The 23,429-nt window shown below is 43.1% G+C and overlaps 1 protein-coding gene across 6 annotated transcripts in view; it reads right to left on the minus strand.

Moving 5' to 3' along the window:
* kmt2e (lysine (K)-specific methyltransferase 2E) overlaps window positions 1-23,429 on the minus strand; it is a 155,103-nt gene that overhangs the window by 81,509 nt on the left and 50,165 nt on the right. For all 6 annotated transcript variants that reach the window (XR_011596281.1, XM_070897316.1, XM_070897315.1 and 3 more), the window contains exons 5-6: window positions 18,782-18,862; window positions 18,622-18,680 (exon numbers count right to left, since the gene is read on the minus strand). Coding sequence is in view for 5 of the 6 variants with exons in the window: in XM_070897316.1 (XP_070753417.1) it covers window positions 18,622-18,680; window positions 18,782-18,862 (140 nt within the window). In the remaining variant the exon portion in view is untranslated. The remainder of the gene's footprint in view (window positions 1-18,621; window positions 18,681-18,781; window positions 18,863-23,429) is intronic.

Genomic DNA, 23,429 nt, shown 5'->3' on the forward strand with positions numbered 1-23,429 from the left:
ATCATGCAACTTCAGTTCCCCATTCCTGCTTTCTCACCATACCCCTTGATCACTTTGGCCGTAAGGACCACATCTAACTCCCTTTTTAATATATCTAACGAACTGGCCTCAACAACTTTCTCTGGTAGAGAATTCCACAGGTTCACAATTCTCTGAGTGAAGAAGTTTCTCCTCATCTCGGCTTACCTCTTTATCCTTAGACTGTGACCCCTGGGTTCTGGACTTTCCCAACATCAAGAACATTCTTCCTGCATCTAACCTGTTCAATACCGTCAGAATTTTATATGTTTCTATGAGATCCCCTTTCATTCTTCTAAATTCCAGTGAATATAAGCCTTGTCGATCCAGTCTTTCTTTATGTGTCAATCCTGCCATCCGGGGAATCAGTCTGGTGAACCTTCACTGCACTCCCTCAATAGCAAGAATGTCCTTCCTCAGATTAGGAGACCAAAATTGTACTCAATATTCAAGGTGTGGCCTCACCAAGGCCTTGTACAACTGCAGCAAGACTTCCCTGCTCCTATACTCAAATCCTCTCGTTATGAAGGCCAACATGCCATTTGCCTTCTTCACCGCCTGCTGTACCTGCATGCCAACTTTCAATGACTGATGTACCATGACACCCAGGTCTCGTTGCACCTCCCCTTTTCCTAATCTGTCACCATTCAGATAATATTTTGCCTTCCTGTTTTTGCCACCAAAGTGGATAACTTCACATTTATCTACATTATACTGCATCTGCCATGAATTTGCCCACTCACCTAACCTGTCCAAGTCACCCTGCAGCCTCTTAGCATCCTCCTCACAGCTCACATTGCCACCAGCTTAGTGTCATCTGCAAACTTGGAGATATTACATTCAATTCCTTCGTCTAAATCATTAATGTATATTGTAAATAGCTAGGGTCCCAGCACTGAACCTTGCGGTACCCCACTAGTCACTGCCTGCCATTCTGAAAAGGACCCGTTTATTCCTACTATTTGCTTACTGTCTGCCAACCAGATCTCTATCCACGTCAATAAATTACTGCCAATACCATGTGCTTTAATTTTGCACACTAATCTCTTGTGTGGGACCTTGTCAAAAGCCTTTTGAAAGTCCAAATACACCACATCCACTGGTTCTCCCTTGTCCACTGTACTAGTTACATCCTCAAAAAATTCTAGAAGATTTGTCAAGTATGATTTCCCTTTCATAAATCCATGCTGACTTGAACCGATCCGGTCACTGCTTTCCAAATGCGCTGTTATTACATCTTTAATAATTGATTCCAACATTTTCCCCACTACTGATGATCCTGTTTTCTGTCTCTCTCTTTTTTTAAAATGTGGGGTTACATTAGCTACCCTCCAATCCATAGGAACTAATCCAGAGTCTATAGAATGTTGGAAAATGATCACCAATACATCCACTATTTCTAGGGCCACTTCTTTATGTACTCTGGGATGCTGTAGACCATTCGCCCTGGGGATTTATCGGCCTTCAATCCCATCAATTTCCTAGCATAATTTCATGACTAATAAGGATTTCCTTCAGTTCCTCCTTCTCGCTAGACCCTCGGTCCCCTAGTATTTTCAGAAGGTTATTTGTATCTTCCTTAGTGAAGACAGAACCAAAGTATTTGTTCAATTGGTCTGCCATTTCTTTGTTCCCCATTATAAATTCACCTGATTCTGACTGCAAGGGACCTACATATGTCTTCACTAATCTTTTTCTCTTCACATATCTATAGAAGCTTTTGCAGTCAGTTTTTATGTTCCCTGCAAGCTTACTCTCATACTCTATTTTCCCCCTCCTAATTAAACCTTTTGTCCTCCTCTGCTGAATTCTAAATTTCTCCCAGTCCTTAGGTTTGCTGCTTTTTCTGGCCAATTTATATGCCTCTTCCTTGGATTTAACACTATCCTTAATTTCCCTTGTTAGCCATGGTTGAGCCACCTTCCCCGTTTTATTTTTACGCCAGACAGGGATGTACAATTGGTGAAGTTCATCCACGTGTTCGTTAAATGTCTGCCATTGCCTATCCACCGTCAACCCTTTAAGTATCATTCGCCAGTCTATCCTAGCCAATTCACGTCTCATACCATCGAAGTTACCTTTCTTTAAGTTCAGGACCCTAGTCTCTGAATTAACTGTGTCACTCTCCATCTTAATGAAGAATTCTACCATATTATGGTCACTCTTCCCCAAGGGGTCTCGCACAACAAGATTGCTAATTAATCCTCTCTCATTACACAACATCCTGTCTCGGATGGCCAGCTCTCTAGTTGGTTCCTCGACATATTGGTCTAGAAAACCACCCCTTATATACTCCAGGAAATCCTCCTCCACCATATTGCTACCAGTTTGGTTAGCCCAATCTATATGTAGATTAAAGTCATCCATGATAACTGCTGTACCTTTATTGCATGCATCCCTAATTTCCTGTTTGATGCCATCCCCAACCTCGCTACTACTGTTTGGTGGTCTGTACACAACTCCCACTAGCGTTTTCTGCCCTTTGGTGTTCCGCAGCTCTACCCATATAGATTCCACATCATCCAAGCTAATGTCCTTCCTTACTATTGTGTTAATTTCCTCTTTAACCAGCAACGCTACCCCACCTCCTTTTCCTTTCTGTCTATCCTTCCTGAACGTTGATAACCCTTGATGTTGAGTTCCCAGCCTTGGTCACCCTGGAGCCATGTCTCCGTAATCCCAATTATATCATATTCGTTAATAGTTGCCTGCGCAGTTAATTCATCCACCTTATTACGAATACTCCTTGCATTGGGACACAGAGCCTTCAGGCTTGTCTTTTTAACACTCTTAGTCCCTTTAGAATTATGCTGTAATGTGGCCCTTTTTGATTTTTGCCTTGGATTTCTCTGCCCTCCATTTTTACTTTTCTCCTATCTATCTTTTGCTTCTGGCACCATTTTACTTCCCTCTGTCTCCCTGCATAGGTTCCCATCCCCCTGCCATATTAGTTTAGCCCCTCCCCAACAGCACTAGCAAACACTCCCCCCTAGGGCATCGGTTCAGGTGCTGCCCAGGTGCAGATTGTACGTTTTGTACTGGTCCCACCTCTCCCAGAACCGGTTTCAATGTCCCAGGAATTTTAATCCCTTGCACCATTCCTCAAGCCACGTATTCATCTTAACTATCCTGCTATTTCTACTCTGACTAGCACGTGGCACTGGTAGCAATCCTGAGATTACTATCTTTGAGGTCCTTCTTTTTAGGATGTTGAGTTCCCAGCCTTGGTCACCCTGGAGCCATGTCTCCGTAATCCCAATTACATCATATTCCTCACAAGAGCAAAATCAGCATGCTCTTTTCTGATTACTTGTCAGGCTTGATGTACATGCTATGGCAACCTGAGCAACCAACTTAAGTCACCAATATCAGCAAGATTTATTGGCATTTTTGGGGCTTACTTCCATCTTGTGGACACAAACTATAACTGCACTCTGGAATACAGAAGGTGCATATAACTAAATCAATATTATTCACCTGAGAATGCTAGTTTCAATATGGCGGTAGTTTCCAGGAACACTACCAATTTTCAATCCCTTGTCTCGAGGGGAATTTTGGAATTTGGTATAAGTATGATCCGCACCTGCTTCCTTACCATTAGCTAGGTGAAGCAGTGCCATCTATTTGTACAGCACACTGTTACCACTTTTTCTAACCTTCATGGAAATGGATCCTTATCATTGCCACAAAAGCAAAATACTGCAGATGCTTGAAATCTGAAATAGAAACAGAAAATGCTGGAAATACTCAGCAGGTCAGGCAGCATCCGTGGAGGTGAGACGAAAGGTCATCAACCTGAAACGTTAACTTTGTTTCTCTCTTTCTACATATGCTGCCTGACCTGCTGAGTATTTCCTGCATTTTCTGTTTTTATTCTTCATCAATGCCTGTTGGGTCCGATGACAATTTAGTAAAGTGCTCACTCCAGACCCTGAGAATAGCCTCACAGGTTTGTTGCAGAGCATGACACTTGGTGGCACTACTCCAGAAGAAGCCTTCTGACTATTACTGCCAACAGCCATCAGCCAACAAAGAAAACAATTTAGGATAATTTTTGTGTAATTGCACACCTTTGTTTTTATTATCCTCCTAGTCTTATGATGTACTGCATCACAATTACCATTACAGCAGCTCCTAGAATCATAGAAATTTACAGCATGGAAGGAGGCCATTTCGGCCCATCGTGTCTGCGCCTAATCCCACTTTCCAGCTCTTGGTCCGCAGCCCTGTAGGTTACGGCACTTTAAGTGCAGATCCAAGTATCTTTTAAATGTGATGAGGGTTTCTGCCTCTACCACCTTTCAGGCAGTGAGTTCTAGACCCCCACCACCCTCTGGGTGAAGAAATTTACCCTCATATCTCCTCTAAACCTCCACCAATTACTTTAAATCTATGCCCCCTGGTTGTGACCCCTTTGCAAAGGAAAACACATCCTTCCTATCCACTCTATCCAGGCCCCTCGAAATTTTATACATTTTAATCAGATCTCCCCTTAGCCTCCTCGGTTCAAAAGAAAACAGACCCAGTGGGGCCGAAATTCATGGTCTCCAAAGGGACGGCTACCGTGGGGTTTGGGCGGCCGATTAAAAAAAATTGATCGGCTGCCGCGCTCGGGTACTTTTCCCACCCAAGCCATATTCAGCTCGGGGGGATTTGAGCGGTGCGGGGTGAAGCTGCAGTAAAGGAGGGTTTCCCACAGTGAGGTAATCAGTGGGCGGGCCACTGGAAAATGGCCACCACAGCGATTTTCACGTACAAAAAGGTAGGACTTCTTCAGGTAGTGCCCTCACGAGGTATTCCAGTCGGTGCTCGAACGTGACACCACTGAACTTTTGCCACGATCAGGGCCCTTTGGTAGGGAAATAGTTCCATTAATTTTAGTGTTTTTAATTACAGATTCCATCATCCGCAGTATTTAGCTTTTCATATAGTTTTATTAATTATTAGTGTTTTTAATGTCATATTCCATTATTGGCAGTATTTAGCTTTTCATAGTTTTATTAATTATTCGTGTTTTGATGTCATGTTCCATCATCCGCAGTATTATGCTTTTGAAATTGTTTTATTAATTGTTTTGGCTCCATTAAACCTGCTGAGTGCTGCTCAGAGGTTTTCACATACAACTTTATAGTCTCTCTCTTTAGTGGAGGCCTGTGGGCTGCAGAGACCTGCTTGGCAGGGCTCACTCTGAGGATGGGAGGAGTGTTGGGAGGGTGACATCTGGTCAGAAGCAGGGTGGCACACAGGAGAATGCATCACCGTCAGCACCATGCAGAGAGGCAGCAGGCAAGGGAGGCAGCAGCCATGATTCGTTCATTCTGCGCCAGACTAGTGTGCCCGCCATCTTCACTAGCCCGAATCGCAATTGTGGTTGGCTGCTTGGGGACAAAGGATATCCCCTGTCCACTTGACTGCTCACTCCACTGCATAACCCCAGGACAGCACCAGAGCATACATACAATGACGCTCATTGTGCCACCGGGTGCATCGAGCAGTGTATCGGCATTTTTAAACAGAGGTTCCGGTGCCTGGACCGCTCTGGTGGCACCTTGCAATACTCTCCTCAACGGGTCTCCATAATTGTCGTGATCTGCTGCATGCTGCACAACCTGGTCATCATGAGGGGACAGCCATTGGAGGTCGAGCCAGCAGTACTACCTGAGGAGGAGGAGGAAGAGACGCAGGAGGAGGAGGATCCCCGTCGCCCCAGAGTTAGGAGGCGTCGACCCATTGCCACCCTGGAAGGGCCGGGTGCAGACTGGCCAGCACCCTTCTGGGAGGCTGCATCCTCACATATAAGGAGGTGCCTGACACCTTCCCTGCAATCTCCTTCCATCCATTATGTACTGGCGGTCTGCCAGATCTCCCCACGTCAGGAAACAGTATTCTTTTTCTGTCCTCCACACCATCCATCAGTGTCTCCAGTTTCATATCAGTGAACCTGTTGGCTCTCCTTGCATCTCTTACCCCAGCCCTGCACTGCTCGATGATGCACCCGGTGGCACAATGAGCGTCATTGTATGTATGCTCTGATGCTGTCCTGGGGTTATGCAGTGGAGTGAGCAGCCAAGTGGACAATGGCCCTTGTCCCCAACCAGCCATCCTTCGAAACTCCTTCCCCCCTCAGGGCCTTGCTGCAAACCCTGGCCAGCTGGCTCATTAGAAACCCTTACCTGCATGCTGAATTTCTCAGTGGTGATAATGCTCAAATTAAGACAGCCACACCGCTGAAAAATCCACTTTGGAAGGGTTCATTAGCGCTGGAACCCATTTGTTCACTTTTGAAGCTGAATATGGGGTGGCCCAGCCACGAAAATATTTTAGCGCTAATGGCCACAAAAAGGTGGGGGAGCACCAGCTTTCCAGTGGTACTGAATTTAGGGCCCAGCATCTCCAATCTTTCCTCATAGCCAAAATTCTCCAGTCCAGGCAACATTCTTGTAAATGTCCTCTGCACCCTTTCCAGTGCAATCACATCTTTCCTATAATGTGGTGACCAGAACTGCACACAGTAATCCAGCTGCGGCCTAACCAGTGTTTCATACAGTTCAAGCATAACGTCCTTGTTCTTGTATTTCATGCCTCAACTAATAAAGACAAGTATTCCATATGCCTTCTTAACCACCTTATTTATCTAGCCTATTAACTTCAGGAATCTGTGGACCTGCACTCCAAGGTCCCTTTGTTCCTCTACACTTTTCAGTGTAGTACAATTTAATGTGTATTCCCTTGCCTTGTTAGACCTCCCCAAATGCATCATGAATGCTCAAAAGAGGCATCAAGTGCCACTATAAAGGCCCTTTGCTTTTGTTTATCAGCTCTCCTTCCCTTTGCAGTTATCATAGCAGGGTGCTACTTAGTGGATGAGAGGCTGGTTGGCTCTTGTTTCAGTTTATTTCTTCACCTACAGAGGCAAAGAATGTACTGGCCATGCCATTTGGCCCCATAGGCAGTCACACAGACCCAGGTCCTAGGCTCCATCATCGGCAATAATCATGACACAAAGAACATCAGCTACTCTGATTTGGCAGGTCTTTTTTTCACTAGGTCAGCATCTTGCCCAAGAGAATTAACAACTGCCCTGTTGATGAAAAAGCTAAGTCCAAAGATTCCTAGGGACATCAACACTAGAACTGGAAAGCAAAGGACATGCCAAGCTATTCACAACTACAAGATCGATGGTTGTGACAATCACACCTCAACATAGGAACAGGAGTAGGCCACTTAGCCCTTCGTGCCTGTCCTGCCATTCAATGAGATCATGGCTGATTTGTGACCTAACTCCATATATCTGCCTTTGTCCCTTATCCCTTAAGTTAATAAAAATCTATCAGTCTCAGAATTAAAATTAATAATTGATCTAGCATCAAATTGGTGTTTATGGAATTGAGTTCCAAACTTCTACACCCTTTGTGTCTAGAAATGTTTCCTAATTTCACTCCTGAAAGGTCTGGCTCTAATTTTTAGACTATGCCACCTAGTCCTAGACTCTCCAATCAGCGGAAATAGTTCCTATCTACACTATCTGGTCCCCTTAATATCTGGAAAACTGCAATCAAATCACCCCTTAACCTTCTAAATTCCAGGGAATACAACTCTGGTTTGTTAATCAAACCCCTGGAGCTCGGGTATCATTCTGGTAAACCTACGCTGCACTCCCCCCAAGGCCAATATATCGTATGGCGTGGTGTGGTGCCCAAAACTGCTCACAGTACTCCAGGTGTAGTCTAACCAGAGCTGTCGCGTAACTTCTACTCCCTTGTATTCTAGTCCTGTAGATATAAAGGCCAGCATTCCATTAGCCTTTTAAATTATTTTCTGTACCTGTTCATGATATTTTAATGATCTATGTACCTGAACCCCCCCCCCTAGTTTGTGTAATCTAACCCCTGGAGTCCGGGTATCATTCTGGTAAACCTACACTGCACTCCTCAGCGGTGAAGGTCGAGTTTTTGCTGAGGGCCGAAGACAATGGCTTTGCTCTTCCCAATGTTTAGCTGGAGCAAATTGCAACTAATCAAAGACTGGATGTCAGACAAGCAGTCTGATAGCACAGAGGCAGTGGAGAGGTTGAGATGTTGTAGGAACCAGAACTAGTCTGTTCAGCCCCTAGAGCCTGTTCCATTATTCAAATTAGATCATAGCAGATCTGTACCTCAACTCAATATTAAGCCATTCAGGAGTGAAATCAGGAAGCACTTTTTCTATACAAGGGTAGCAGAAATCTGGAACTCTCTCCCCCAAAGTTTGTAGATGATAGGACAATTGCAGATATAGATTTTTGTTAGGGAAGGGTATCAAGGAACATGGAGCAAAGGCAGGAAAATGGTTTTGTGGTGCAGATCAGCAATGATCTAATTGAATGGTGGGTTTCACCCACCCCCAGAGGAAAAGCTTCTCTGCCAATTCCTTTTATTATTTTAAAGACCTCAATTAAATCACCTCTCAACCTTCTAAACTCATGTTTATGCATAATTATGTCCTCATAATTATGGCCACATATCTGCGGCATAACTAAAACCGCCTATTTCCACCTCCGTAACATTGCCCGCCTCCGTCCCTGCCTCAGCTCATCTGCTGCTGAAACACTCATCCATGCCTTCGTTACCTCTAGACTTGACTACTCCAACGCACTCCTGGCTGGCCTCCCACATTCTACCCTACGTAAACATGAGGTCATCCAAAACTCGGCAGCCCATGTCCTAACACGCACCAAGTTCTGCTGACAGCCCTGTGCTTTCTGACCTACATTGGCTCCCGGTTAAGCAATGCCTCGATTTCAAAATTCTTATCCTTGTTTACAAATCCCTCCATGGACTCGCTCCTCCCTATCTCTGTAATCTCTTTCAGCCTCACAACCCCACGAGATATCTGCGCTCTTCAAATTCTGCCCTCTTGAGCATCCCTGATTATAACTGCTCAACCATCGATGGCCGTGCCTTCAGCTACTTGGGCCCTAAGCTCTGGAATTCTCTCCCTAAATCTCTCCGCCTCTCTTTCCTCCTTTAAGACGCTCCTTAAAACCTACTACTTTGACCAAGCTTTTGTTCATCTGTGTAATTTCTTCTTATGTGCCTCGGTATCAAATGTATTTGCTTTGTCTTATAACACTGCTGTGAAGTGCCTTGGGACATTTTACTACGTTAAAGGCGCTTATACAAATAAAAGTTATTGTTGTTGTTTTTGTCGTTCATAATTGAACCCTTTAAACCCTGGTATAATCCTGGTGAATCTACACTGTACCCCGTCCATGGCTAATATATCCTTTCAGTGCCGAGAACTGAATGCAATACTCCAAATGGGGTCTGACCAAGACTGTGTACAACTAAAGCATAATTTCCTCACTTTTATATTCCAAACCTCTTGAGATAAAGGACAACATTCCATTCACAATTTTGTTTACTTTTCATACCTGTGCACTAGCTTTTAGTGATTTGTGTACATGGACACCCAAATCCCTTTGCTCTTCCTCAGTTTCTAATCTCTCATCCTTAAAGAAAATATTCTGATTTGTCTTTCTTGGATCCACTTCCCCACATTGAACTGAATCTGCCATAGTTCTGTCCATTCACTTAATGACCGGAATCTTCCCAGGGTTTGGCGGCGGGCCGCTGTCAAAATAGCCCTGATTGACAGTGGGCTGGAAGTCCGCTCTGAACCCACCTCCTTGTCAGTTTCTCAAGTGTCAGGTCTGCCTGTTGATCGCAGACCCGACACCAAAGCGGCGGGCCAGCCAATTAAGATTGTTAAGAGGCACTTTAAAAGTATTTAAATGAATTTTACCGGTCACTTATCATTTTACCAAGTTTTTAACGAATTTGCCACCCCTCGGGTTTCATGCCAGGTAAGTGTGTCGGGTTCTCATTGACTCTTCACTGCTTTGACTAGTTGACAGCTGCAGAAGTGGTATAAAAGCTACCATTTCACAGCTGCTCACTTTCCAATCTCAGAAGCTGAAGCCTTCAGGATTTGGAAGACACTTTTGAGGTGTATTCAATTTGGAAGAGTTTGCAGTGAACTCTCCATCCACTGTCACTTCTTTGGAACAACCTCTCTCACCACTGACAGATCGCTTCTGTCATCTCAACTTCAGCTGTCATCTATTCCAGCAGCATCAGTGCTCTTGAAAAAAATCTCACCTTGGTCCTCAGAATCCAAACACGATCAGCCCCAACACGAACATCATTAAACACACCAGCATCACCCAACAACACTGACCGTATCTGCAATCACCTGATGCTGCACAGGACACAGGGCATCAGCACCCGATCACATTTCTGCCCGGGGCGGCAGGGATTACTTCACTTGATGCTGTACACCCTGGCTGTCACATGATCTGCCAGGTTGGTACCATCCCACACCATTACTTTCACACTCATCACCATTCTGCAAGGTACCCTGATGTCTGACTATTCACTACAACTCACTAAACTACTTCCAAAGGTGTACACAAATCTGTCCAAGAATGCAAAATGTTAAAAATAAAGATTTCAATGTTTGACAACACATTAGCAGAAACTCTACATGAACACTGGCTAAAACACTCAAGTGCCTACCATTATGTTTTGTTAGTTGGTATGTTTGCATTAGGATGAGGGTGAGTGTGAAGGATGGCTAGTGAGATGGGGATGTGATAATGTAGATAGAGAGAGGGATGGGTGGAGGTTCAACGTAAGTTGGCGTGAGTAAGGATTTGCAGGAAGGCAGAGTGATGGGGATGTGATGAGTGGCACAGCAGGATGAGGTTGAGTGTGGTTTTGCAGTAACGTTTTGTGATCTACTGAGATTATTGAAAGGTTTGTGCCACTGAAGCCAGCTTCTCCTAACGACATCACTACTTGTACCCTCCTGTGCAATGTGCAATTAGGCCGCGATGGTGTCCTAGGGAGGTCTCTTCCATCCATTGGAAGGGAAGAGAGTCATGAGAGCCTGGGTGCAGCCGTGCACCTTTGTGCAGTGCTCATCAGTGTTTGCAGCACTTCAATGCTGCAAAATAGTGACAGAACTGTCAAAAATAAGTTGGCCATGGTCCCTTTAACGAAACCGGCTGATGACACATAATTAAATGACGTCATCAGACCCGCTTCCTGTTAATTGGCCAGGAACCTCACAGTGCGGGCTTAACAAGCCCAATCTAGGGAAAATTGTTGTAAGAGGGCGGACTGGAGCCGGGAGCGCCTTCCCCACTTGCCACCAATGCCGGCCGCCCGGGTGGCAAAATCGCAGCCATGGTGTCTATGTCCCTTTGTAACTTTCTGCTCCCATCTGCAAAACTTACTGTGCTTCCTAATTTAATGTCATCTTAAAACATGGATATACATCTCTCTATTCCTTCATCCAAATGATTGAAATATATGGTGAAAGGCCGATGCCCCGGTACAGATCCCTGGGGAACACCATGTCACATCTTGGCAATAAGGGTACATACCCCTTATCCCTACTCTCTGTCTCCTACCTCCCAAACAATTACCAACCCATGTCACAAAAATACCAGCAATTCCATACGCTTTCATTTTTAATAATAATCTCTTGTGCAGAACCTTGTCAAATGATGTCTGGAAGTTCCATGTAGCTATAGATACTCCGGTATCCACCTTGTTAGCGACCTCGTTAAAAAATTGCACTGGATTAGTCAGATATGACCTACCCATCACAAATCATCTGTGCTGACTCTCCGTGATCACTGCATACTTCTTCAAATGCTTAGTCACTCTGTCCCTGATGGTAGATTCCAGTACCTTTCTCACAACTGAAGTTAAACTGACAGATATGAAGTTTCCAGGTTTCTCCCTCCCTCCCACCCTAAATAATGGGAGTAACATTTGCATTTTCCAAGAGCTCAGTGCTATCAAGAGCACACGTGAAAGATGACCCCCATGTCTGTGGATATCACCACCAAGAGGCAGCATAGTCCCTTGGAAGGACTCTAAGTAACATGGTGGGTCGGTTAAGATGAACCATTGCTACAGATGTACTGGCTAAAATTGTATAGGTAAGAGTGAAACCAAGCAAGTGTTGTCCTACCAAGCTGAACAATGGAGAAGAGGCATTGCAAGAGGATGGTGTGATCAACCTTGGATTCCATAGAGGACAAGGAGGACGAGAAGGGATAATAATATAAGAACATAAGAAATAGGAGCAGGAGTAGGCCATACGGCCCCTCGAGCCTGCTCCGCCATTCAATAAGATTATGGCTGATCTGATCATGGACTTAGCTCCACTTCCCCGCCCGCTCCCCATAACCCCTTATCGTTTAAGAAACTGTCTATTTCTGTCTTAAATTTATTCAATGTCCCAGCTTCCACAGCTCTCTGAGGCAGCGAATCGCATAGATTTAACCTCATCTCAGTTTTAATTGGGCGGTCCCTTATTCTAAGATCATGCCCTCTAGTTCTAGTCTCCCCCATCAGTGGAAACATCCTCTCTGCATCCACCTTGTCAAGCCCCCTCATAATCTTATACATTTCGATAAGATCACCTCTCATTCTTCTGAATTCCAATGAGTAGAGGCCCAACCTACTCAACTTTTCCTCATAAGTCAACCCACTCATCTCCGGAATCAACCTAGTGAACCTTCTCTGAACTGCCTCCAAAGCAAGTATATCCTTTCGTAAATATGGAAACCAAAACTGCACGCAGTATTCAAGGTGTGGCCTCACCAATATCCTGTACAACTGCAGCAAGACTTCCCTGCTTTTATACTCCATCCTCTTTGCAATAAAGGTCAAGATTCCATTGGCCTTACTGATCACTTGCTGTACCTGCATACTAACCTTTTATGTTTCATGCACAAGTACCCCCAGGTCCTGCTGTACTTTGCAATCTTTCTCCATTTAAATAATAACTTGCTCTTTGATGTTTTCTGCCAAAGTGCATGACCTCACACATTCCAAATTTTTGCCCACTTACTTAGCCTGTCTATGTCCTTTTGCAGATTTTTTGTGTCCTCCTCACACATTGCTTTTCCTCCCATCTTTGCATCGTCTGCAAACTTGGCTACATTACACTCAGTCCCTTCTTCCAAGTCGTTAATATAGATTGTAAATAGTTGAGGTCCCAGCACTGATCCCTGCGGCACCTCACTAGTTACTGCTTGCCAACCAGAGAATGAACCATTTATCCCGACTCTCTGTTTTCTGTTAGTTATCCATGCTAATATATTACCCCCAGCCCCATGAACTTTTATCTTGTGCAGCAACCTTTTATGTGGCAACTTGTCAAATGCCTTCTGGAAGTCCAAATACACCACATCCACTGGTTCTCCTTTATCCACCCTGTTCGATACATCCTCAAAGAATTCCAGAAAATTTGTCAAACATGACTTCCCCTTCATAAATCCATGCTGACTCTGCCTGACCGAATTTTGCTTTTCCAAATGTCCTGCTACTATTTCTTTAATAATGGATTCCAACATTTTCCCAACCACAGATGTTACACTAACTGGTCTATAGTTTCCTGCTTTTTGTCTGCCTCCTTTTTTTAAATAGGGCGTTACATTTGTAGTTTTCCAATCTGCTGGGACCTCCCCAGAATCCAGGAAATTTTGGTAAATTACAACCAATGCACCCACAATCCCTGTCGCTACTTCTCTTAAGACCCTAGGATGCAAGCCATCAGGTCCAGGGGATTTATCTGCCTTTAGTCCCATTATCTTACTGAGTACCACCTCCATTGTGATTGTGATTGTGTTAAGTTTCTCCCCCCACCCCCCCCATAGCCACTTGACTATCCACTGTTGGAATATTATTCGTGTCCTCTACCGTAAAGACTGATAAAAAATATTTGTTCAGAGTTTCTGCCATCTCCATGTTCCCCATTACTAATTCCCCGGTCTCGTCTGCTAAGGGACCAACATTTACTTTAGCCAGTCTTTTCCTTTTTATATACATATAGAAACTCTTGCTATCTGTTTTTATATTGCACCGTGACTACAATCACAGTGGGTGTTGTTTGTGATTTTAGTTAGGGTTGTTCCGGTGCTGTGAGAGGGGCAGAAACCTGACTGGACAATGTCAACCTGTGAGTTGCAGGAGAGATGGACACAGATTTGGGAGACATGTTCAAGGATTTTGAAGGAACAGGGAGGTTTTGGGATGGTCGTTTGGAAGCGCAGAGAACCGAGGGTGTACTTTTGAAGGTGTATTTAATGACAGCGATTTTGAAAGGGTGGGAGACATTGATAGAAAACAAGGAACCATTTACAATGGCAGCTATCATGGAGGCCAGGAAGGTAAGTTGGAAGATCAGTTTAGTGGGAATGGAAACAAGAGAGCAAGAAGTGGATTTCAGGTACAAGATGAGCTTAGAGAGGGCATGAGGAGAGTAACTATACAGTTAGGAAAATGCAGCAGTCTAATAAAGATGTCTTACACAAATACTGAAAGGAATTAGAATTTTAAAGTGTTTCATAGATTAGATAAACAGCTACTTGTAGGTGGAGAACAGTAAGTTGACAAAACTACAAATCAAATCAACGCTGGTTAAAATATATGTAGCACTCGGGAAATTTTTCTCATACTCAACAAGTGAACTTGCAGCTGTCGCAAATGGAAGAAAAAACTTAAAGTGAAACTAACTAGATTCATACAGGGAAAAAAAATTACAATCTTGCTGAAGCGGACCAACTCAAGACGAGCGGTGCTAGTTAGCCTTTTTTCTGTACCCTTCAGCTTAAAAATTTTTTGCGTGTAACTTGCTAGAAGTGCGAGCTGATAACAGCGAATAAGTGTAATCTGGGAACTTAGTGAATGGCGGGACCAGTAGTCTATCTCCTAAACCAATTAGATTTAAGGATTGAGAAAGAAACAGAGGAATGACCAAAAAGGAGGGTGAATTACAGTGGCTGATTTAGAGTCAAATCTGGTACAGAAAGAGAAATAAAGAGAGGGAAAGAAAGATTGGATTAAGAGAGAAGAAAAAGAGACAGAAAGGAAAAGCAAAAAAACAAATCTAAAATTTGACATTTTTTAAATTGCTAACAATTTACTAAATACAGGAATGAGATTGAACAGTTTAAATTGTGCCCCCTCTGTGGTAGAAGTGTTTGTTGGCATTGTGTTAACAATTATCACATCATTAAAAAGATACTTACGCTGTTAAATTCCAGCCCTAATTTTCTGCAACGAGTTAATGTGCACATGCAGCAAGTTTAAAAAAAGTAACAGGGAGGCTAAGGGTGAGATGCTGTTCGTGCAAAGTTAATGGTGGAGTGGTGTAAGTCGACCAGCAAGTTCGAAGGAGTCGCAACCCACAGATGCCATGTAGCATGCCCAACAAGGGAGGGGGCGGTTCTGGACTTAGTTTTAGGGAATTAAGTTGGGTAGGTGGAAGGAGTATCAGGGGGAGAGCATTTTGGTGCTAGTGATCATAATTCAGTTAGATTTAGGGTAGTTATGGAAAAAAACAAAGAAAGACCAGGAATAAAAGTTCTCAATTGGGGTAAAGTCAATTTTACTAAGCTGAGATGTGATTTAACCAAGATGGACTGGAAACAGCTACTGTCCATGTCAGAGCAGTGGGAGGCATTCAAGGAGGAGATCCTGAGGGTTCAGAGCAAGTATGTTCCCTTAAAGGAAAAGAATGGGACTAACAAATCTAGAGCCGCTTGGATGTCAAGGGGCATACAGGGTAGGATAAAGAAAAAAAGAGAGAGGATTATGACAGATACCGAGGTCTCAAAACTGAAGAAACCCCACAGGAGTATAGAAAGTGCAGAGGTGAAATTAAAAAGGAAATTAGGAATGCAAAGACAGCATGAAAAAATGTTGGCAAGTAAAATCAGGGAAAACCCAAAGATGTTTTATCAATACATTAAGAGCAAGAGGATAACTAAAGAAAGAGTAAGGCCTATTACCTTCTTGTGGAGGCAAGAAGTATGGTTCTTAATGAATACTTTGCGTCTGTTTTCAAAACAGAGAGGGACGATGCAGACATTGCAATCAGGGAGGAGGAGTGTGAAATATTAGATGAAATAAACAGAGTGAGAGAGGAAGTATTAAAGGGTTTAGCAACTTTGAAAGTGGATAAATCCCCAGGCCCAGATGAAATGTATTCCAAGCTAAGCAAAAGAGGAAATAGCAGAGGCTCTGACCATCATTTTCCAATCCTCTCTGGCTACAGGTGTGGTGCCGGACACGTTGTACCTTTATTTAAAAAGGGAGAAAGGGATAGACCGAGTAATTACAGGCCAGTCTGCCTAACCTCGGCGGTGGGAAAATTATTAGAAAAATTCATTTAGAAAGGCAGATTAATCAAGGACAATCAGCATGGATTTGTTACGGGAAGGTCATGTCTGACTAACTTGATTTGAATTTTTTGAGGAGGCAACAAGGAAGGTTGATGAGGGTAGTACATTTGATGTAGTGTACAGATGCGACGTCCAAAATCCAGAGTTCAGGAATCCTGAATGTCCCGGAATCCTGACCGATTCGTGGCGGGGTCGTCCGGAAACCAGAAAATGTTCTGAAATCCGAATTCCCCCGCCTCGGCCGCCCGACCTCCTCTGGGTCAACCTCCCGCCGCCTGACCTCCCCCGGCCTCTGGACCACCCCAGACCGTGGCTTGACCTCCTGCTGCCCGACCACCAGCTGGCCGACCTCCCCCAGCACTGGCCTGACCTGCCCCGGCCCGACCTCCAGCGTCCCCCCTCCTAGCACGACCTCCGGCTGCCCCCCAACCAACCCCCCCCCCCCCCCCCCCCCCCCAGTCCAATCGACCCCTCGCTCCGGCCACCTGACTAAACCCCCCAAACTCCGGCGGCCCGACCGACCTCCCTCCACCACCCCCGGCAGCCTGACTGACTTCCCCCACCCGAGGCACGACCGACCCAGCCCCTTGGACCCACCCCACCTACCTCCCTCGGTCCAGGCAAAGACGTTCCGAAATCTGGAAATATCCGGAACGGTCTCAGTCCCGAGGTTTCCAGATTTTGGACGTCACACATGTATATGGATTTTAGCAAGGCTTTTGATAAAGTCCCACATGGCAGACTGGTCATGAAAGTAAAAGCCAATAGGATCCAAGATCCAAGGCAAAGTGGCAAGTTGGATCAAAAATTGGCTGAGGCAGGAAGCAAAGGGTAATGTTTGATGGGTGTTTTTGTGACCGGAAGGCTGTTTCCAGTGGGGTTCCGCAGGGCTCAGTGCTGGGTTCCTTGCTTTTTGTGGTATACATCAATGATTTCGACTTGAATGTAAGGTATGATTAAGAAGTTTGCAGATGATATAAAAATTGGCTGTATGGTTGATAATGAAGAAGAAAACTGGAGACTGCAGGAAGATATCAATGGTCAGAACAGTGACAAATGGAATTCACTCTGGAGAAGTGTGCAGTAATGAATTTGGGGAGAGCTAACAAGGCATTACACATTAAATGGTAGGACACTGAAGTATAGAGGACCAAAGGGACCTTGGAGTGCATGTCCACATATCCCTGAAGGTAGCAGGCCAGGTAGATAAGGTGGTTAAGAAGGCATACGGAATACTTGCCTTTATTAACCGTGGTATAGAATACAAGAGAAAGGAGGTTATGCTTGAACTGTATAAAACACTAGTTAGGCCACAGCTAGAGTACTGCATGCAGTTCTGGTCATCACATTACAGGAAATATGTGATTGCACTAGACAGGGTACAGAGGATGTTGCCTGGACTGGAAAATTTTAGCTATGAGGAAAGATTGGAGAGGCTGGATTTGTTTCCTTTGTAACAGGAGGCTGAGGGGAGATCTTATTGAGGTGTATAAAATTATGAGGGGCCTAGATAGAGTGGATAGGAAGGACCTTTTTCCTTTAGCAGAGGGGTCAACAACCAGGAGGCATAAATTTTAAGTAATTGGTAGGAGGTTTACAGGGGATTTGAGGGGAAATTTTATCACCCAGAGGGTGGCAGGAGTCTGGAACTCACTGCCTGAAAGGGTGTTAAGAGGCAGAAACCCTTACCACATTTAAAAAGCACCTGGATGTGCACTTGAAGTGCCGTAACCACAAGGCTATGGACCAAGAGCTGGAAAGTGGGATTAGGCTGGATAGCTCTTTTGTCGGTCGGCACGGACACGATGGATGGCCTCCTTCCGTGCTGTAAATTTCTATGGTTCTACAGCCTATCTCTTAATCCCCTGAACTTGCTGGCCTATTTGCGCATTAATAATGGAGTGCGTCATTAACACGCTGTTATTTTTCCGGGAAGATATATAAAGCTATTCCTGATTTGTACTCAGCAAGCAAGAAACATTATCCTCAATAATCATTTGTGACTAACTAAAGGTGCTTTTATATTGCATAACACCTGTGGTAGCACCACGAGATTCTTGAAGCTCAGCTATGTTGCTGCAAGCTGCTTCAGGGCTGCTGCTCTTAGTGACCTTTGGCCGTTTTACATTTGACATATAGCCAGCTGCACAAGTCCCCAGTTTCAGGAAGCCAGCAGAACTTCAGCAACATAAAAGCATCTCATCATACTCAAGTTGCAGTGTTTGTATTTCAGGTTGAAACTAGCTCTTAGATTGGGGATGTTTTTTTTCTGAACTGAGTGCAACTGGTTCTCAAGGCTTCAATAATAAAGGCCTATTACATATATACATCTCCCCTTGTCATAGATTTACACCTACCTGACATATTTTCCCTTTTCTTTGTTTGTAGCAATACAGCTCTGTCTCTATCCAAACTCCTGTAAGAATAAGTACAGCATTACAGTTGTCTGGAATTTATGAACAAAATGCTTAAAAATAATTATTTTAAAAATCTTTCATTAGGGTGGACTGTACTTACCGAGGCTGGCAACGATCACACAGGTACGTTTCTGGAATGTGCTGCCTGTCGATACCCATGCAATCTATATGCTGCCAGACACTAAGTAAAATAAAATCAAAGGATCAGATCAAGTTGAAAAATTTACTGCTGAAACTATAGGCATTATTTGTACAATTAATTATGTAAGGATTTTATTCCAAACCATTACCTCAGCCTGATTATTTTAGCTGGTGTACTGGAAAATAATTGGTTATTAACTTTTGCCTTTGTTATATAAAAAAAAAAGAGAATCATTTTACACACTTCTTACATATGAAATAAAGATAGCAGGTAATATCCATGCTACAACAAAAGAAAAATTCAGTCATTTACTGCATTAATTCAGGGTTTAAAATAGAAATTGAAGGTCTTAAAAGGGCCACTTTCCATTCTTTGCAATGTCATATTTTTCCTAATTATTCCTGGGACCATTCACACATAAATCAGGGAGAAAGTCAGCTAAAGTTGAATAAATTTACATGGATGTTTATCACAAAAACATTGAATACAACAAAACTTGACTCAAACTAAAGAGCTAATGAAGTATATTTCATTTAGTTTGAACAGAAAATAATAAATATTGTAACAGGTCAAGGAAGTGTGCAAAAAATAAAATAATTTAAATTCTAGCATCAGATTTTTGATATTCTTGTAGATTCTCAATTAACCTTAAATCTTAACTAATTAAATTTTATTTTAAATGAGAACAACTATGAGATATAACTCACTCATTTCACTGAAATGAAAGGAAATATGAAATTCACAATGAAATCTGACACATTTTCTGCCATACTATCAGAACAGTGGGTCTTTTTCATCATCAGAACTTTAGTTTTGTTTAAAATTCTTGTTTAATCTACAACTAAATCTACAAAAAGTACTTTCAATGTACAGCAAACACACGAAGTAATCAGTAAATTGACTTTAATTTGCGTACAAGTCTAATCTCCAAGTTGATTTTCAAACTGCCTGGCATGCTACAGTACAGGAAAATCATAAGAAAGAAAGGCTTGGATTTATATAGTGCCTTTCATGACCACCGGACATTTCAAAGCGCTTTACAGCCAATGAAGTACTTTCGGAGTGTAGTCACTGTTGTAATGTAGGAAATACGGCAGCCATTTACGCACAAGCAAGTTCCCACAAAAAGCAATGTGATAATGACCAGATAATGTTTTTTTATTATGTTGATTGAGGGAAAAATAATGGCCAGGGCACCGGGGGATAACTCCCCTGCTCTTCTTCAAAATAGTGCTCTGGGATCTTTTATGTCCACTTTAGAGAGCAGATGGAGCCTTGGTTTAATGTCTCATCCGAAAGACGGCACCTCCGATAGTGCAGTGCTCCCTCAGCACTGCACTGGAGTGTCAGCTTGGATTTTTTTTGTGCTAAAGTCCCTGGAGTGAGACTTGAACCTACAACCTTCTGACTCAGAGACAAGAGTGCTACCCACTGAGCCACAGCCTGACACTGATCTGTCAGCCAGTGGCGCAGTTGGTAGTACCTCTGCCTCCGAGTCAGAAAGTTGTGGGTTCACTCTAGGCTGACATGATCTGAACTAAACTCACCACAGAAAGTTAAGTCTTTTCCATTCCAGTCCAAATACCCGTTTAACGGGATAAGTGTTAATTACTCGCTTGTACTGAAAATTAACTATTGCAAGTGTGGAGTCTCATTCCTTCAGGTTTTAATTGTTGTTGGAGATTTTTAAAATGTCACTTTCTTTTAACTTTTTCTTTGTCTCTTTTTTCTCTCTTTATAAAATCTTTCTTGCCCTCTGTTTATTTTTCTTTCTGTACCTGATTTGACATTGAATTCACCCACTCAGCCACAACTCAGTTGATGTGACAGCCATAGCTCAGTTGGTAGCACACTTGCCCGAGTCAGAAGGTTGAGGGTTCAAGTCCCGCTCCAGAAACTTGAGCACAAAAAATCTCGGCTGACACTCCAGTGCAATACTGAGGGAGTGCTACCCTGTCTTTCGGATGTTACATTAAACCGAGGCCCCGTCTGCTTTCTCAGATGGACGTAAAAGATGCCATGGCAGTATTTGAAGATGTGCAGGAGTTGGCCTCCTGGCCAATATTTATCCCTCAATCAATATCTAAAATAGATTATCTGGTCATTATCATTTTGCTGTTTGTGGGAGTTTGCTATGTGCAAATTGGCTGCTGTTTTTCCTACATTACAACAGTGATTATACTTCAAACAAAAAGTACTTCATTGGCTATTAAACGCTTTGGGACGTCTGGTGGTCATGAAAGGTTCTATATAAATGCAAGTCTTTTTTTTACTTTTTATATAAACTGCCATTCGTTCATTTTAAACCGGCCATAGCAAGTTTAAAAATTCTCAAAATAGACAATGACTATTCAGCATAATATCTGACACATTAATGTATTATAGCTGCATATACCTATTACACACTCACTATAAACATCACACAAATTGGTTTCCAATGAGGTCCTTTTAATTATCCCATATAAACTTCAATAACACATTTTCCCCCAATGGCATAACCAACTGTTAATTATCTGTGAGCTGCTCAAGATGAGAGATATCAGGTGCTGAGCATTTTTCCATTTTGGGCATCCAATGTCATGATCAAGAATTCCCAGGTTAGATGCAAAGGAGCCTGGTGCAGAGTAATGTTCCTTCAGCTCCACATAACATCCCTTAACACCAACCTCAGAAGTAGAGCTTCCATTGCAGCAGTGTGAGATTTCCAATGACCACACTGACAACTTTGAGTGAGACTGCAATCTGCATTGAATTGTGAGCTTTCACTTACAAAGCACTGAGCTGAACCTGCTCAAATTAATTTTGCTTTGAATCCTCACAGTAAAGGGAGGACTATCATAGCATTAGACACAGCTGCAGTCAAACTTAATGTGCTAACCCACTGTACCACACCCCTAATGTTTTAATAGATTGGTTTATTATTCTATAAGTTTTCATAAATGTGCCACTTTCAATTATTTAAAATTACATAGAATTTACAGCTCAGAAACAGACCATTTGGCCCAATGGTCTATGCCAATATTTATGCTCCACACGAGCCTCCTCCCCTCTATTTCTTAATCTAGCAGCAGATTTTTTTGTCCCTCATATACTTATTTAGCATCCCCTTAAATGCATCTATGCTATTCATCTCAACCACTCCATGTGGTAACGAGTTCTATATTTTAACCACTCTTTGGATAAAGAAGTTTCTCCTGATATCCATATTCGATTTATTAGTGAATATCTTATATTTATGGCCCTTACTTTTGGACAACCCCACAAGTGAAAATATCTTCCCTATGTCTATGCCCTTATTACTGATTTTCCAACAGAATCTTTCACTATTTACCCTCTCAAAATCTTTCATAATCTTGAAATCCTTTGAGATCCCCATTTTATACAGCAAAGTACCGCTTGCAAAAAAACATTTTTCTTCTGACGTCCTACATATCAGAAATAAATTGTCTATTAGAAAAAGTTTCTATTAAAAACAAATTTACAAGAGGTTTAGGAGCACCATTTGTACAAAGTGCCTTCCTTTAAAAGTTTACAGCACAGAAAAAGGTCATTCAACCCATTGGGGAGAATTTTAATAACTCTCCCTGCCCCCCCACTGGGCGAGATAGGGTTGGGGGTTACATTGTTAAAAATATGAAATCTGACCCCAACTTGCTACGAATGCATCTACTTCTGGTTGAATTGCAGCAGGTTTGGTGTTGTCTGAATAATTTGCTCTGGCGAGGTGGGTCAGTGATTTTAATATGTTAATGAGGCTTCCATTTAAATTTAAACTCAGCAAAAAATCTCTCCGCTCTGACAAAGAGAGCAAATGATTTTGGGGGCTTCAAGTCTTTCCATATAAACTCTATAATCAATGAATATTTTGAGCAATTTAGAAGGTGCTTTTTATTTGTTTTAAGGAAATTTATATATGTTTATTAAAGACGTGTGGCAGCTTGACTTAAAAGGAACATTCTCGCCTCTGGAGTTAGAAGGCTATGGGCTCAAGCTACATTTCAGGACTTGAGCATCCCATTCGGCATGTTGATTCAAACACAATTGTGGTGCCATACTCCTGTGCTCCAGTCCCACTCACGGTTGTTACAATATGTCCTCTCTACCCTCAATACTACCAGATCATGCCATCCCAGCAATACTGCCAGACTCCATCCCCCCATCCCCACCAATGCTTCCCTAGGACACAAAATTCTTTCCAACCCACTCTCCCAATTACTGCTCACAAACCTCCAGAATGTATTCCCAGCACACACAGACCCCCAAAACCCATCCCAGTGCTCTCTAATCCAGGACTGCCCAATGCTTCCAGTTCCCAGTGATTGCAGCAACTGGGTCAACCCAATTCCTCCTGAAGCTCCCCCTTTCTGCAATGCTCTCAGATCCTGGTACCTCCTTAAATTACTGCTAGACCCCCAAACCCCATGCTAGTACTGCTAGATCAAAAGCCCTCTTTCCCAGAGCTCTCGGATCCCAGGACCACCCAGAGTACTGAAAAATCTGCCTTTAACTCACTGTCTGCAATGCCACAGGACATCAGCTAATCTTTAATAAAAATCTTGACGCGCCTGTGTAATTTACTGCCAGTGTCCCTTAGACCAATCAAACT

The sequence above is a fragment of the Pristiophorus japonicus genome, chromosome 13 (assembly GCF_044704955.1).
Source record: "Pristiophorus japonicus isolate sPriJap1 chromosome 13, sPriJap1.hap1, whole genome shotgun sequence".
NCBI classification, from domain to species: Eukaryota; Metazoa; Chordata; class Chondrichthyes; family Pristiophoridae; genus Pristiophorus; species Pristiophorus japonicus.